Source organism: Perissodus microlepis, chromosome 8 (assembly GCF_051167445.1).
Source record: "Perissodus microlepis isolate ML-2025 ecotype Zambia chromosome 8, ASM5116744v1, whole genome shotgun sequence".
Taxonomy (NCBI): domain Eukaryota; kingdom Metazoa; phylum Chordata; class Actinopteri; order Cichliformes; family Cichlidae; genus Perissodus; species Perissodus microlepis.
Window position 1 is genome coordinate 17248695 of NC_140468.1, and position 17152 is coordinate 17265846.

At 42.1% G+C, this 17152-nt stretch overlaps 1 protein-coding gene across 3 annotated transcripts in view; it reads left to right on the forward strand.

Moving 5' to 3' along the window:
- Window positions 1–17152, forward strand: part of LOC146381753 (voltage-gated potassium channel KCNC1-like) — a 55401-nt gene that overhangs the window by 7493 nt on the left and 30756 nt on the right. For all 3 annotated transcript variants that reach the window (XM_084937839.1, XM_084937840.1, XM_084937841.1), the window contains exon 2: window positions 607–1293. In XM_084937839.1, the coding sequence (XP_084793965.1) occupies window positions 607–1293 (687 nt within the window). The remainder of the gene's footprint in view (window positions 1–606; window positions 1294–17152) is intronic.

The following is a 17152-nucleotide window of genomic DNA, read 5'->3' on the forward strand; positions in this document are numbered from 1 at the left end:
AATTAACACACACTCACACACACACACACCACCGTGTCAGAGCAGCATTCGTGAGGAAAGGCGGGGGGATAATAAGAAAGATCCCCAGTTCTCCTCTATGTTCACACATGACTCTTTGGTAAAGGAACAGGATTTCTGCATTTGTGCAGGAGGGGTGAAGCTGAGTTGAGTGGCTCAGTTAGAACACTGACTTGAGCATCAACCAGATCAGTATAGAGACCCTAAAGCTACATAGCACAGTAACTCCAGACTGGGATCTGGGATCTTCTCATCACTCTGGTGTCAACAGTCAGCCCATATGGTTGCTGACTCATGAATGTGCTCTAAGCCACCTGTTTATTGCTCTGGCATGTTTGTGTGCTCCGGTATGCTGTGCTTAAAAAAAACAAAACAACTTTGCTACCCATCAATTCCATCCCTGCTCTCCTTGTTCCCTCTGCACCTGCACAAGGTCGTCTTCCTCCCTTCCACCGGCTGATTATCAAGTGAATGATTGCACATACAGCTGGCATTAGCGTGTGATTTTTAATGTGTATTGCAATGTTGATAATCCACATCTATTTCTCCCTTCTGCTGAAATTTTCTGCCCTTTTTTCTCTCCCGCAGACTCCTCAGACTCCTCCCTCCTCCTCCCTTCGGTTTCTCTCATCCTCTCCCTCCCCCCGGTCCTCTATGCTCAGTTCGGTGTGTGTATCCTCTTTTAAAGGGCGCAAGGGTGGGAACAAGTCGTCCAACAAAGCATGTTACAGCGCAGACATGACTTGTCCGTCGGAAAGCGAGAAAATCGTGATAAACTGCGGGGGGGTGCGGCATGAGACCTACCGGAGCACCCTAAAAACGTTGCCCGGTACCCGCTTGTCGTGGCTCACCGAGCCGGACGCGTTCAGCAACTTCGACTACGACCCCAAATTAGACGAGTTCTTCTTCGACCGCCACCCGTCGGTGTTTTCCTTCATCCTCAACTATTACCGCACCGGGAAGTTGCACTGTCCCAACGATGTGTGCGGTCCCCTGTTCGAAGAGGAGCTGGCCTTCTGGGGCATTGATGAGACGGACGTGGAGGCTTGTTGCTGGATGAATTACCGGCAGCATCGGGATGCGGAGGAGGCGCTGGATAGCTTCGAGACTCCAGAACCGGACGCGCCAGACGACGACCCGGCGCTGGGTGGTGCGGATGGGGACTTGAAAAGACTGTGCATGCAAGAGGACGCGAGGAAAGCGGGCTGGTGGAAAACCTGGCAACCCAGAATATGGGCACTCTTTGAAGACCCCTATTCCTCCAAATATGCCCGGGTGAGTTACCCACGTCTCTTTCAGAGGGACCAACTTATTTCTGCATAGGCTACTGTTGCATATTCTGACTAATGACATCTCAGAGTACTGCCTGAGTCATGATAAGTTTAAAAAAAAACTTTTTTTTTGTCACCCAGTTAACATTGCCTGCAAAAACAGAAAAATCAAGCCCTCGTAATTACGTGAAGAATTATGACTGCTGGCGTGTTATTTCCAACAGTATAGCTCGAGTTAAATGTTGGTGTATATAGACTTACTGCTATTGAATAATTAATGCTGATAGCGCAAGACAAAAAATGGAAAACTATATGTCAGCTGTGTTGGTAAATGGGTATTAGACGAAGTAACAGTGAAGACTGTCAATCACATTTCCACATTTGTCTCGCTATCATGATTTCCATCGTCACATTCTCCTGCTCCAGCAGGTTTAACGCATATCTGCCTCCGAACGCAGCATCCGCTGCGCCTCCTGCATCCAAACGCCTTCATTAGGTGATACTTGTCCGTTTGTGATGCACGTCGCTGTGCCGTTTTTCATGTTGGTCGTATTTATTCTGGCACGACTCCGAAAGCAAGCTTTTACGACGTCGAAACGTCAGTGTTGTACTGCATGTCTTTTCACACATTTGCCCTTGGTAGTGCTTCACTCTGCTGATTTTTTTCTTGTTCCAGTTGAAAGCTACATGCCTTTTACGCACGGTCCTTGTTCCTGTTACGCATAACTTACTCCTGAGCTGGGATAGCCTTTATTGTTTTCATGTAAATAGTTAATGATTTACTTGCTAAAAGCAGCTGTTTAATGGCATTTGATCACACAGGTGTAAGAGTAACAAGTGCCCCTGACTGTGGTATGATCTGTGGGTTTGTGAAAACAGTTACATTTGGCTTCGGGTCTCCCCCCTCTCACTTAAAGGCATATCCAGCTGTTTGATCACAGGTGCTTTGATTTTGTGTATCGAGAGTTATATTCTGATCATCCTCATCTTGCTCCCTGCTTTTGCTGCTAGTGATATTTTCAGTTTTGAAGGTGTGAAGGCGAGAAACCACTGGTGCTGTGGAATGTATGAATACTGTAGGTCCACATTCTAAACCAGACAGTCGGCAGACACCTGCAGTGGCCAGGCATTCATGCCATCATGCTGAAAATAGCTGAGTGGGGAAAATGTAATCATAAATCACTGCACACTCAGCAATACATACTACATCTACAGTTATCCACAGATGAGACTATACCTTCACTCCCCCTGTTTTCAAAACTCACACATACATTCGCACCTCTTCTGGCGCCAGGTATAGATCTGCATACCTGACTTCAGTTCCCTCCAGAGGAAGAGAAAAGTGGCGGATGGTGACTGACACATAGTCTGGGTTTAGGCCACCTGATCTGCCTCTCTGGACTTGGGATCAGGCAGGAAGTGCTTCTCTAAGAATTGCTCTCAGATTGATTTCTCGCTACTCCAACCCCATCTACCTCCACTCCATCCCATAGAAACAACTCACCTGGGTAGTTATGTATACAGGAAGGAGACATAGTTTGGATTTACATGCAAATTTGGTCCTAGCAAAAGGAGGCGTCATTTTTGCTGTTGCCATACCTCGGATGCAAGCTCCTGTAGCTCCTGTCTAGTTGCTCGAGTGCTGTGTGTTATGCTCTGTATTATGCAATGTACAGTTAAACACTACATCTACAGGCAAAGACCACATGAATCATACAAAAACATTCATTCAGCATAATGGCTGCAGTTAGTGGTGCTGGCGATACTACATGGGTGTTAAGGTGCGATTAGTTGGATTCGTTTCAGTGCCTGCAAAACATTGGCTGTATTTGTGGGCAAACATAGCCCCAGTTTGCTGTGTAGGTCTAATATGCCAGTGCCATACGTCAAACAGCGATGTGACCCAGATCATTCCTTTTTCTATTCCAGCCTTGCTCTTTCTAAAAGTGTCCTGTTCGGTGTGGCAGAACCTTTTTAATCCTGAGGGATCCGAATTACATGTGAAGAGACAGAGATGAAGAAGGGCTGAGAAACAGGGGAAAATAAAGAAAAGAAAATGAGATGCTGATGTGGAAATACAACGAGGCAGATGAGAGAAAGAGACATAGGGAAGAAGTGGGAGATGAGAGGAAATAAAGAGAGACAGGAGGAGAGACATTACTCTAATGATTTAAAGGGGGTTTGTTTGCATGGCTGTGATGTAACGCGCCAGCAATCAATGTTTTGATCGGAGCGTTCGACACGCACGCGGGGGCTTTTTCTCAATTTCACCTTCATTGCAGGCGATCGTGTGAGGATAGCTCGTGGATTTACCGTAGTATCACACACACACACTCATGTACAAACACACACATGCTGGTTTTCTCGGTGCTGGCTTTTCTGCTGCAGTAGACGCGGGAGGAAGGAGGGGGAGCACTGGAGAAAGAGAAAAGAGGTGGAGGGGGTGGGAGTGAGAGAGAAATGGAGAAGAGGTGAGATAGTGGAGAGACATCGAGGGAAGAGGGACTGAAGGGGAGCCTGAGAGGGGTACTGACTGGCAGGAGGGGGTGCACTGAAGAAAGAGAGGTGAAAGAGGGGTACTGAGACAAACAAGGAGGGGGTGACAATCACAGAAAGAAAGACGTTGCACGATGGGGGTGGGGACCCTTGTCTTAGCGTCTTCGATTATCTGTGAAGGCTCGAGCCATCCAATTTTCCTACCCCGACCCTCTTGCCTGCCTATTGATTGATATTTTATTGATCATCCTCTCTCGTTGCCTGTTTTTAATGCAATTCCCTCTTTCTCAGTCGGCTCTTAAACTCCGGGTAAGCTCGGGCTCATTCTGCGCCACTGAACACAAACGGTTAACCCATTGACAATTTTTATGGACGTATATGTTTCTCTTTGATGAGGTCTTATACAATACAATTTGCATCTGATTTCATTATTGATCCAGGCCTGGGTGACATAGATTTTCCAGCGGAGCTAAGACAGATTTTTGATCTTGGTCTGTTTATTCCCTTTGTTGTTGATGTTTTCCTCAACTTAGTGAACAGCAGCGATCGCAAAAGAATAAGATATAATCTACTAATACATAGTAATGTTTTGTCAGTGTCATTAATTGTCACTCGACAGGTTGAATACATGCTAATGATGAAGACAATAACAGCTGATTCATAATTATTAGTTACCTTAAAAATGTATGGTGTAATAACAAATTAAACAGACACTTAAAAAACACGGGACTGATGTTAAAGCCTGGATTAGGGGAGTTAATCTGAATGAATGTGACACCCAGATCAATAACACCACTTAAACATAGATCTCTATAAGAATGTTGAACTAATTATTCTTTGTACTGTTTCAAATATTTTGCTGTGTTTAAAATAATCTACTTTTCAACCTGCTATTAACTGATGGATTACCTGTTATAATCCTGTCATACAGCGCCACTGTCCCACTGGTTTTGCTGTATTTCAGTTACTTCCAGTTTCAAACCAAAAGGGCCCAGTTGCCTTTGTCAGCAGTCTTCTGACAAAACACCATTTGCCGCTCAGCATGTACAAGACGCCCCTTTGGCCCCACCAAATCTGACTTTGTGTGCCTGTATTTGAGTCTTTTTTGGAAAGGGGGGGGGGGGGGGGGGGGGATTGTCCAGAGCCTACCTCTCCCTGAAGGTCATGTTTTGTGGTTCATTGTTTGCAGTTCTTTTCCACCGTGTTCAGTGCTGGAGCGCACAATGCTGTCATAAACACAAATTTGACCTGCCGCTATGCCACAGCCTGAGAACAGGTTGTCTCCGGGTAGAAAATGACAGGACTGGACAGAAAATAGACAGAAAGGATGTACTGACAGGCATTTATGTAACCTAAAGCAGATCACAAGTTTATGTTGGAGACAATACATCTGAGTTAAGACTCGGTCACCAAAAAGCTACGTATGCAAAGACAAAAAAAGAAAAAAAAGTGTTTTAGTTGTCTAATTTGGCTCATAGACAGCAGTAGTAAAAAGGTCTTTGATAAAGGATTACATCAATTTTCAATAAAGCATGTCGCCCTCTTTTGATTTTAACTGGCAGAGGATTTATACTATATACTGGGTCACTTCTAATTTAGCAGTCTTGTGAGATTTTTTGCACCAGTTCTGTTTGCCCCAGAGCTACACAGCTCCAAATACAGAAACTCCCAATTCTGGTAGGATCTCAATGGAAACTGTGGTGAAGGTGACTGTCTATTGTCTGCAAATTCCTATGGCAAATAACAGCCAGTTCCCTGCCACAATCGGAACAACCAGCTGATCCAAGCAGAGCAAGAATAGCCAACGGCTTTTAGTGACAATAAAATGATTATTTTTTAAACCGCATTGTCATATCATGTTAGTAAGAACTCATAAATAACTAAACATAGCAGAAATTAGGGAAATCTGTGTATGTTTCTGGTGCTGAAGAAAAAAAAATATCGGCCCATGTACTGGATTTCTAAATCACCATATGTCGTATCGGTCTTCAAAATCCTGTGTTGGTGGCGGGCCCAGCCTGCAGCTGAAATCCTTTATTAAGCAACAATGGGAAAATTATTTCAAAACTCTTTCAAAACTGGAGCAGTGGGTCTCCTCTGTTCCCAAGTGCTTGCAGAGTGTTGTTAAAAGAAGAAGTGATGTAACACAGTGATAAACATCCCCCTCTCCCAACTTTTTAAGAGTTCTTGCACCATCAAAGTTTAAATGAGCGTTTATTTTCAATACTAGAGAAATACTGTGTCTTATTTATTCTGTTTCCATTTAGATAACATGATTAAATACTTCTCAAATCATTGCATTTTTATTTAATGTACAGCTTTTTTGGATCCAGAGTTCAGATTCTACCTTCAGCAGTGGGAGTGATTCCCAATTACTTCCATTCAAACGCAATCCTGCTAAAAAGGGCTATTTTCCCACTTCCATTCTAGATCCCCTCCCTGTGGGCTGCATCTGAAAATAGCAAAGAAAGGGAAAGGAGGCCCTAATTTCATTCTTGATCGCAAATCTATTCTTCCATTACTGGAGAGAGGATAAGACTCTGTGCTTATATGACCATTCAGCAAATAAGCAGAAAAAACCCCCACAATTCTCAAAATACCTAAAGCTTTAAGCGCGTTACCAAGTTCATTAAGATAAACTGTTTTTTCAGATCAAGTAGAGGCATGGCATTTATTTAACCTGCCTTTCCTGTGCTTGCACTTGGTAAATATATATTTTGTTCTGTTTCAATTTTCACTGACAAGGTTCTGTACTGCAGGCCTTCTCGTGTTGTGTTTGCATCGACGGAAGTCCCTGTCCCCTCTGTTCGCTGGCTTGTAACTTGAGCTCTCACTGTTGGCGATACATAACTGGATAAATGCTTGATGTTTCATAACAAGGACAGAAGCACGACCTTTGAATTAGCAGACAACACCTGAGAGGGCCAAAAAGAGCCTGATGTGACCTTTGTAGTCATATTTAAAGGACCGCATACATTGCAGCTGTAAGTAAGCCATCTGAATGCCTACACTTAAATCTGAGGTGTTAGAGGGGAAAAAAAGAGTTGACTAAACTGAATAAATAGTATCAGTTTAACCTTTTTTACCCAAGGCCATGAGTGTCAAATTCATTTTAGTTCATGGCTCGATTTGATCTCAAGTGGGCCAGTAAAACTGCTAATGATACCTTATATAAAACACCTCCACATTTTTCCCTTTCTTCAACTAGTTCATTCTTAAAAAGCTCACATTTATTGAACTGTGCATTAACAAAAACAGATGCTAAAAGAGCCCCAGATGCCTTAAGAAACATAACTCTGGTTTATGCTACAGTCACACTACCAAATCCAAGATTATCGTAGCTGTGTGCAAGCAACTTGCAGTCTTGTTCCTTTCTGATGCTTGCTTTGAAGATGGGGACCAGGTCTGCACCCGCTCACAGCCAGCTGCCATTTTCAGAGTGAAATTTTCAAAGTCAAAGCTGTGGGGTCAAGTTCCCAGTTACATGCAGTCTGTGATAAAACAGCATTTAACTTTGATATCTGTTACTGTCTACACAAACAGAAATTCACATTAAACAGAAGCTGATATTAACTGCTTACATTCAGAGTCCAGTCCACCAGACGACCTGTGTGATCACCTTGATTTTGAAAGTGGTTACTTAGAGGTTGAGCATGCAACACCCTAACCATGTGGGTGAACAGTTGGTCACTGCTACTACGCGTAATCTGTTCTTGAATGCAAACATTTAAAAAAAGATAAATAAATAAAAGAATTTCTGCTTGCGAGGAGGTTTCCATTCTATTTTTACTCCAGAATTACTGATCCATTAGAAGAACAAAACAGTTTGGGACATCTGCCTCTTGTGACATTAGCTATTTTTGCAACTTGTAACACAGGAAATGCAACACAATACATTCCTGCATTTTTCCTGCATTCCTGTGTCCCAATACGTTCCCTAACTTTCTAGAGTTTTCAATGTATATAAAGATGTGAATTTGGCAGGCAGGTTCTGGCCCACAGACCATATGTTTGACACCCATGCTCCAGGCTAGGACAAAGGAGGATTTTGGGGAATTTTATTGTCCTTATGCTTATTATTACCAGTCATAAGAGTGAAATTTAAACAGAAACAAACCAACTTTATTGAGTATTATGAATTTTCCTTCAGTTTAATCAAAACTTTATATAAGAGAATAAGGAGCAACTTTTTATCAGCAAGCCCAAATCCAGCATTATTGAACTTATTCTAGAAATCATGACTTCTAACTCTTCTTCTAAAAACCCCAAGCCTTTAAAAAGCAAAAAAAAAAAAAGCATTTGTTGCCCTTTTTATAACAGATATAGCCTGAACCCAACAAACAGACCTCCAGGGAGGAAGAGGTTAAGTGAGTAGGTCAAGATTTTGGGAAATATGCTTAGCCCCTGTCTTGCTGAGTGTTAGATGAGACATCTGATACCCCCCTCATGCCTGTACAGTTAATGCGGTGCTGCAGCCAGCAGCTGGTTAGCTTAGCTGTGCATCGAGGCTGAAAACAGATGGAAACAGTTAGGCCGGGTCTGAGTAATAAATACTAGCAAATTCTGAATGTCACTTAATAACACATTCTGTGTAACCTGCACAAAAATCAAAGTGTAAAAACACTGATTTTAAATCTTTCAGCTGTTATGTTAGCTATGTCTTAGCCAGGACCAGTGACTATCTGAAGGCTCTGCTGGTTGCCTGGCAACTGCTCCGAGCCAGGAACTAGACTGACACATAACCCTCTGAAAACTGTGAATTGCTTCTTATACACTTGGCCTTGTACAGCTTACACAAATGGGACAATATTGGTGACTTTTGCATGTTTTGGCATGCTCATTTCGTTACGTTTGGGACTGAAAGAGGTTAGCTGTCTCTAAGTTAAGGTTATGGCTGATGCTGCAGGCTGTAGCAACATATTTATCCAACACACATGAAAGCGGTATCAATCTCTCCGCTCTTGGCAGTGAAAACAAATAAGGGTATTTGCCAAAATGTCAAACTACAGACACAGCATCATATTTCAGGCAGAAGCATTAAGCACTTCTAATACATTCCCGCTCTTTATGCCCGTCTCAGCCATCTCCCTCCTTCACCTCGGCCTTGGTCCATTTAGCCATCCTGGTTAAGTGCTGAATCAGCACTCTTCAGGACTGCACACACAATTAGTTCAACATAGTGGCAATTTTGCTCTTGCGCTCTCTGGGATTGGAAACATTCAGAACAGTGGCGTGGAGGAGAGCTCTCACGGTGCCAGAGCCGATTACAGTGGTAGGAGTCTGAATTCCCTAAATGGGGCAAGTCTTGTTAAATCGTGCAAGGGAGCGATGTGCTCTGTACTGTAATGATCACACAAACTGCCACATTCACATGTATGAGTAAACAAAGGAGTACACCGTGTGCACATACTGGCAGGAGAAAAAAAATGTTTTAATTGCATGCTGAATCAAAAGTCCTTTCACAGCGTAAAGGCAGTCAATAATTCATAAACGATATCCAGCAGTATCTGGAGAAAGTCTTAGTGTGGTAGAGAAACACGCTATCCATTTCTATTATGGCACGCATGTTCCATTTGACTCCCTCAAACACCTGGCCGGACATACATCATTCTGAGCACGCTCACATGTCCACATTGGCCTGTACACTGTAAGGGTAGCTGCCCATAAACCGGTCAGCTGAGTGTGCGCACTTAGAGCACACTGATAAATCACTTCATGCCTCCGCACGTCATCCTGCTGATCACTCTCACTCACGTGTGGATAAAGCGTTAAACAAACTGAATGTTAGTTTGCTATTAAATTAAACCAAAAAAGGCTTCCCATAATCACACAAGGGTGGAATTAATCAATATTTTTATTAAGAATTAGATTAAGCCAATACAATGTAACTCCCTGAAATAGCTTATCTTGGCTGACTATTCAAACTGAATGATAGAAATCAGAGAAATACAGCAAATTATTACATTTGAGAAGATGGTAGCCTTCAAATATTAATTTTAACAACTGTATTTTATCATGATATACTTTACTACCCTCAAGAAATATATACCATAACTCTGGATGCAAAGGAGAACCTGCCACATCTTCTAAAGTCTCGAGGGGCAAATTATATTTTGTGTCCTCTCTCCTGAGAGTAGAGCCTGCAGAATGTGCCTAGAGTGGAGGTCGGCAGCCATTGGGATACAACCCAAAGAGATTCAAGATTCAGGTTAGGATAACTTACAAAATATTCCCAACCAGTTCAGTTTTGGAATTTAATGTAATTATGATTATTTAATTGTAATTATTGTAGAATTACCTAAAGGAACAGTTTATTATCAAATACCTTTTGTGCTGATATTCAGCGTGTGGTTATTAAGGCGTATGCTTTTACAGTAACAGGTTTGTGTCTTGGCTTGGTTCACCACACTTACGTGGCACTTAGACACTCACACTGGATCCCTGCTCATTCCCTTGGAAAATGACATTAGACGGCGTCACTGGGACAATTCCTGTGTGACCATCTGCTTACTTGCGATCCAAGTGCCCAAGTGGCAGCAGAGGCGAGGTGGAGTGTGTGTATATGACCATTTTAAATATAAAGAGGATCTATATAAGCGTGTAAAAGCCTGATTTTGGAGTAGAGTTGGATGGAAATGTGTGCAAACATTTGTTTAGATCAGGAAATTTTCGGAGAATTTTCCTAGCTTCTTTTGTTGTTGTTGTGCTCTATGAGCAGTTTGGATTTGCTCAGATTCCATGATGCGTCTTCTTTTTTTATAAGAGGTGGAATATGGACAAAGTAATGAGGCAGACAAGGGAGAGGACAGGAAGCAAGGACAAAGGAGGTTTAGAAAAATAGATCTGCTTTAGAGGCTCAGACAGTACAAGCAGGATAGGAGAGCACGGATGGAGACTGCAGGGTGAGGAACCAAGAAAAAAAGATCGACTGAGAGAGATTGGAGCTGCGTCGCTAGGAGAAACGGAAATATACGGCAAAAGAGTCCGAACCAAATACGGAGCAGACAAGAAGAAACATACATGCACTCAGTTTATCTCCATGCTGCGCCTTTCTATTTCCTTTTCTTTTTTTCCCCAGCTTAACAGGATTGCAGTGGGAATGAAATGGAGGAGACCTGAATGCTGCAGAGCATGTACGACACTGTGACGTGTCGACTAGAGAGCTGGGGAGTGTGTGTATGTGTGTGCAACAGCTTACCGATTTGACTGTATCATGTCAAGGAGTTGACTCATTCAGGGAATCTCTTGAAACAGAAGTGCGCGTTGTGATTGAATTTTTACCTGAATCAATTCCAAGAGCACTGACCCTTGAAAGTCAGCGTTTCCGGCTCTCAGAAAATAAAACATACGCAAGGATTAACCAGAGCAGAAGCTAATTATATCTCACATCCTGGGTCCAGCCGTCAACGTTCTACTCTTTCATGTCCTCGTGGATTCACAGGGTTTGATAAGCCTGAAAAAGCATCCGTACGAGCGTGGGATGTGGCCACGTGTTTCGCGCGTTTGATAATTCAACATATGTAGCTGTCCTGCTGCACGTGCCACATTTACCAGGCCCATCATTTTCATGCCTCACCTCTCCTGCCCTTCAAATTCCGCAGTGTCCCGTGTTGGGCGGTGGGTGACCCCTTAGTAGGGGCTTTAACTGCATGTTCTTCGCTCTGTGCCACTTTTCCCCACCCGTGTTGTTTATCCTGAGAAAAAAAGCTCGACAATTAATGGAACTTGACTTTCATTTACAGTTTTGGCTTCCATCAATTGTCAACAAAGATAAATGTGATGGAACTGTTCCTGAACAGCATCCGGTTATACAACACTGGCCTGATTTTGTCTTGTGCTATAAATTTAGACAGCGCCATCTCTGTTAAATCTGTCCTGTTAACTTTTTTTAATCATCAGTGTTGATTTCAGGTAGTTTATTTATATATATATTTTTTAAATAAAATGTAAAATTAGGTTTGTGCTGGACTGTTTCCTGACTGGGAGGAGTCTAAGCCGTCTGGCTGCTGGTGGTCACTTCTTACAGTGCTGTGTCGTCTTGAGCAAAAGTTCACCAGGTTTTCTGAAGATTTTTAGTGTTTCTCTTGAGAAATTGGCTGCTTTTTCACTCATTTTCAGTTCAGTGCTTCTACCTGACCATTTTCAGAGGAATATTTTTCTGACCTATGAATCCCTCAAGTGTAATATAGTCTCTAAATTCAAGAGATGAACCAGTGTGAGGTAGACATAAGAGACAACTCAGCAAATAAGACATTTAGATCTTTAGGCTCTTTGTTACCAGCAGCCTGTTGCAGAACTCCATAATTTGTTCCTAATTCTTTACTTGAATCTATGAAAAATAGCAAAGAGAACACTTGTTAGATGCTATTAGATGAAAACTTGGCATATATCTTGGCATTATGTGAAGTGTGTAATTAAACAAAAAAAAATGAGGAAACTGGACAAGTGGGGGGAGAAAGAAAAATTGAAGGCCTATCTACAGCAGGCAGATGAGCAGTATAGGAAAGTCATGTCCCTAAACAATAGAAAAAAATCCACCAAAGACCAGACACAGGACCTTGGTGGATTCTGCTTTTCACTGAAGCCCTGCTAGCAATGGTCTCACTGGAGGGGTGGTTGTCCAGAAGCCATTCTTAAGGAAGGGAAAAGAGGAGAAAAGCGGCATTACACAAGAACTGGACCTAAAAATCAGTGACAACAGGTCTTACTCAATAGAGGTGATTGCTTGTCTCATGTGTGTGCTGTGTGTCTGTGTGCACGTTTGAGGTTATGTGTATAAAAGTGTGTGTATGTTAGTTTGTCTGCCTCGGACTGAGGGTGAGAGAAAGTCATCCCAACGCTTGCTCGTTAGAATTGAACAAGCTTCGTTGTTGCCTTATATAAAGTATGTCCATCTATGTTTGCACATATTTTCACATTTGCATTTGCAAAGCATAAAGAAAAGAGGGGCAGCTTAAGACTTGGCAGAGACATGGCAGTTGCTTTGATTATAATTTCTAAAGTGTAGCTGTTAAACTGCAATGTTGGAACGCCACTGTGGCATTAGCTGTATGTCAGTGGACTGGATTCAAAATGATGTAATCGTGGTTCACATGGACATATTTCATAAGCTGCATAAAGTAAACTGACATAAGTCATTCATAGTTCAACAAAAAGAAAACATACAGTTCTGAAAAAAGAGGAAGGCGTGTTTTCTCTTCTCTGATTCAGACTTCATCTCTTGTCACAGTCTCCCACTTCACGTGTCGGTAAAGGGAGCACGCTCTCTTTCCTGACATTTTAGTTTTGGTGTTTCACTCTTTTTTTTCTTCTCTTTTTTCTTTTTGATGATCTTGGACTAAAAGAAACAAAACCATCAATTTCAGTATTGCTCTGCAGCAATGATGATGATGATGGCACAAGTGAAGGCTATTCCCGTTACCCACCCAAGGTTACACTCGCCCTGCACGCTAAGTGGTTACTTTGGAAGTCTCTGAGTGATGGCCGCGGTCGTTCACCTAAGATAATAGATTAATCACCCGATCCCGGTCTGAGCCGCTGCTCAGGTTGCCCTTCAGGAGAGGGTTCTGTTCAAATGTTCATTTTTCATGCCTCATTCATGTGCAGATTTCAGATCATCCTTCAGTGTCTCCTTATCAGTGCTGACTCCGCAGCGGCGGTCCCCCCCTCCATTTGCTTTGCCCTGCTGGGAAAGACTCCACGTTCCACCGCTCCCTGATTGTCATACTAACACTAATCAAACAAAAGCCTCGTTAACGAGAAGCGAAATCCTTTACCTGCCTTTATGTATCACTGTCAAGGTCACGCGCCCTTAACTTGATAAACTAAAGCCTTTGATTGGACAATCAGCGTCTGGACCAAATGATCACAATTTGGCTCTTGCTCCTGTATACATTCAGCCCTCTATGCCAGCTGTAGGAGCAGTATTTGGCTTGGTCTTGTCCTTGGTGCCTGAAAGCAGAGGCTAACGCAGTGGTTGTCATGGTGACACAGAGCCAGGCAGGGCTGTGGTAATACTGTAATGATAAAGCTCTTCTGGATGGTGCCGCAGTAAACACAGCGCCACTAGGGTCCCGTTAAGGAAGAGCGCAGCGCACCGCCATGCATGCAAAAATGCCTGTAGGGCTAATATCAGCTCCGACAATCTCTCCTCGGTTATATCGCTTACATTCGTGCTCTCCCAGCACCTCCTCCTTCCTCGCTCCCTGTCTCTTTATTGCAATCTCACTCTCCGCTGCCCCTCATTGTCTTCTCTCCTCTTTCCTTTCCTTCTCCTCCACCTCCATTCCTTCGCTCTCCCTTCTTCATTCATCCATCGGAAACACAATCAGCGCTCGCCGTGATCAACTTCCTTTCGCAGTTTCTCTCTCTCTCTCTCAAAAAGGCTCTTTTTTTCATTTGCTCCTCTCTCCATCTTTGACTCCCGCTCTTTTAAATTTATGTTGATGATCTTTCAAAATCTAATTTCGGTGTCTAGAGAGTGAGGAGGAAGGTGGTGGGACGGTGTGGTGGGCTCGATTGGACCTTGAAGGTCATTGTTAGCTTTAATGTAGGGAATTGACCACATTGCACCTGTGCCTGTAAGTGCTACGCACCGAGAGCATCGTCCAGAGTGCACACCTTCACGTTGCTGTGACGACAACAGCGACAAAAAAAAGGGATGGCGGGAGAGAACAAAGCGCCCAAAGAGATAAATAAGTGTGAAGTGACAGATTGCTACTCCTCCTTTTATCATCTTCTTCCACTTCTCTCTCTCTGTCTCCCTGCTCATCCCTCTCCATCACTTCAATGCAGTGCTCATGCAGCTACCACTTGCTATCTGTGATCAGCAAGTGTGCGCACACACCTCCTGTGCCCATAGGCTGTTTGTCTCTTTCACATTGTGAGTCATGTCCACACACGCACACGTTTGGTGCCAGGAACTTACACCAACAGATGTATATGGATCGAATGCATGCACAGGCTCTGCAGCTGTGTGCTGCAGGCTGATTTGATGAATAGATTTAAGCAGATTTTATTAATGTTCAAGCAGTTTGAGTGCTTCTCCGTCCCCCTCAGAGCCAGAAAACTCCTGCTTGCCATGTTGATTGAGTAGTATTGATTTGATGTTCGCATCTACTGTGCAATCTACTGTACTCTGCTGCTGTAAATACGGCTCGACTTACTCACTGAAAACATGAATGGACCTTTGTTTTATCAGGAGCAATAATTGATTGTGGCTTTTAGCTCATCTCAGTCAAATTAATTGCAGTACTTTTGGTTCAAGCTGCCAGGGTAATGAAACCCAAACCCGAATGTGTCTTTGCATTTTGTTTTTGCTGAATACGTTTATCTGTCATTGTTAGGTCAAGCTTTCTCAGTACAGAGTGCTTTCCTCTGTGTATAAGATTTCCTACTAGGAAAAACATCCAACTCCAAAAGTTTAATTTAATATGAAGCAAGAAATTTGCTAATAAAGAAAGGAAGATGGAAGTCAGTAAATATTGTTGTTTGTTAAGTCAAAGAGTGAAAAACAGTCATTTTACCCAAGAACTGTGACTCGTGACTCATATGATGCTTAATTGAGTCATCATTATTTTTCTAATGAAATCATCTCTATAGCACAAAACAGCCAGAACGGCACAAAGACTCACTCGGACATTTAGAGCATGCACATTCTTGTGGTCCATCTTAATGGCAGTTTCATTTGATAAATTTATAAATTTATATTTGACTCTTTTATATTTATGATATTTATATATCATTATATAGCAGAAGTCAGTGTGGTTAACACAGGTGATAAAAACATAAATTTTCAGGGCTTAGAGCTGGCACTGACTATAATTTATTATAATCCTGTTTATTCTCCAGGTGGACGATGGCGGCTCCTCAGCCACTGTTAGGTCATCACTTACAATTTTGCAATCGGGGAGGGGTCACAGACTTCTTACCCATAATGGGTGTAATACCTTAAAATATTAGTGTACTGGTACACCTGAGATTACAACCACATTACAACTACAAGCAACTCTAGCTGGGTGCAGAATATATATGTACACATATAATGCACAATGAACGGTGTAATGTGCAATTAACTTAAACAAACTTAAACAATACCCTTTCTCAACTTACTCTGTTTTTTCTGTAAGTCAGCCAATGCCTCTCATTAAGAGCAGTCAGACTATGTGCCAGCTCAGCAGGTGTTAAAGGTTTTGGCACGGTGAATCAAAAATATACAGCGCCTCTGAATTTTATTACATCAAGTATCGTTTTAAAACTGTTCCAGATTAAATTATAACACCCAAAATATCAGTTTAAATTCCCCCTTGTATTAATTTAGTCATTTATAAGTTAAAAATAACAGCTGAAGAGTTGATGTGCCAGCATTACAGGTACAGTTGCAAAGGTTTTAGGCAGGTGTGAAAAATGCTGTAAACAAAAGAATGATTTCAGAATTATAAATGATTGTTTATTGGCCCTAAATGTATTCTGCAGCAGGACAATGACCCCAAACACAGAGCGAAAGTCATTATGAACTATCTTCAGCGTAAAGAAGTACTGGAAGTGATGGTAGGGCCCCCACAGAGCCCTGATCTCAATATCATCAAATGTGTCTGGGATTATATGAAGAGACAGAAGGATGTGAGGAAGCCTACATCCACAGAAGATCTGTGGTTAGTATTCCAAGAAGTTTGGAACAACCTACCGGCCGAGTTCCTTCAAAAACTGTGTGCAAGTGTAGCTAGAAGAATTGATGCTGTTTTGAAGGCAAAGGTGGTCACACCAAATATTGATTTGATTTAGATTTCTCTTTTGTTCATTCACTGCATCTTGTTGATTGATGAAAATAGATGATTAACGCTTTCGGGGTTTTTTTTAGTTTCTTTTTTTCCCTTTATGTTGAGTTAACTGGAGGTATTTTGGGTTTTTTGGTTAAAAGAAAATGTTATTTAGTGTAAACAGAAGTGATTCTTGCAGCTGGAATCAAATCAGCTTTTAGATGTGTGTGTTTGAATAATCTAAACAGATCTGCTCTGTTTAAGACAAAATTCTGCAACAAATCAAGCTCGTGAACAGTGCACTCAGCTACATTTGGTTTAGCAGAAATATTATTTTCACTGTATTAAATTCGTGAGCTGAGCTCACTGTCAGATCGGCTCAAACAAAGTTGTTTAACTTTCATATTTTGGTGCTAATATGTGAGTAGATAAAAATTGGCCTTTTTTAAAATGATGTATAAAAGCTTAAGGTGTGTGCATCTACTGTGTCTGAGCCCACATAATTATATTACATATAGGTATATGAGGTACGTGAATGAAAAAAACAACAACATGAAGACTAAATTCAAAAGTGAAAAGAGATTGAAACACCCACTGGACACTTTATTA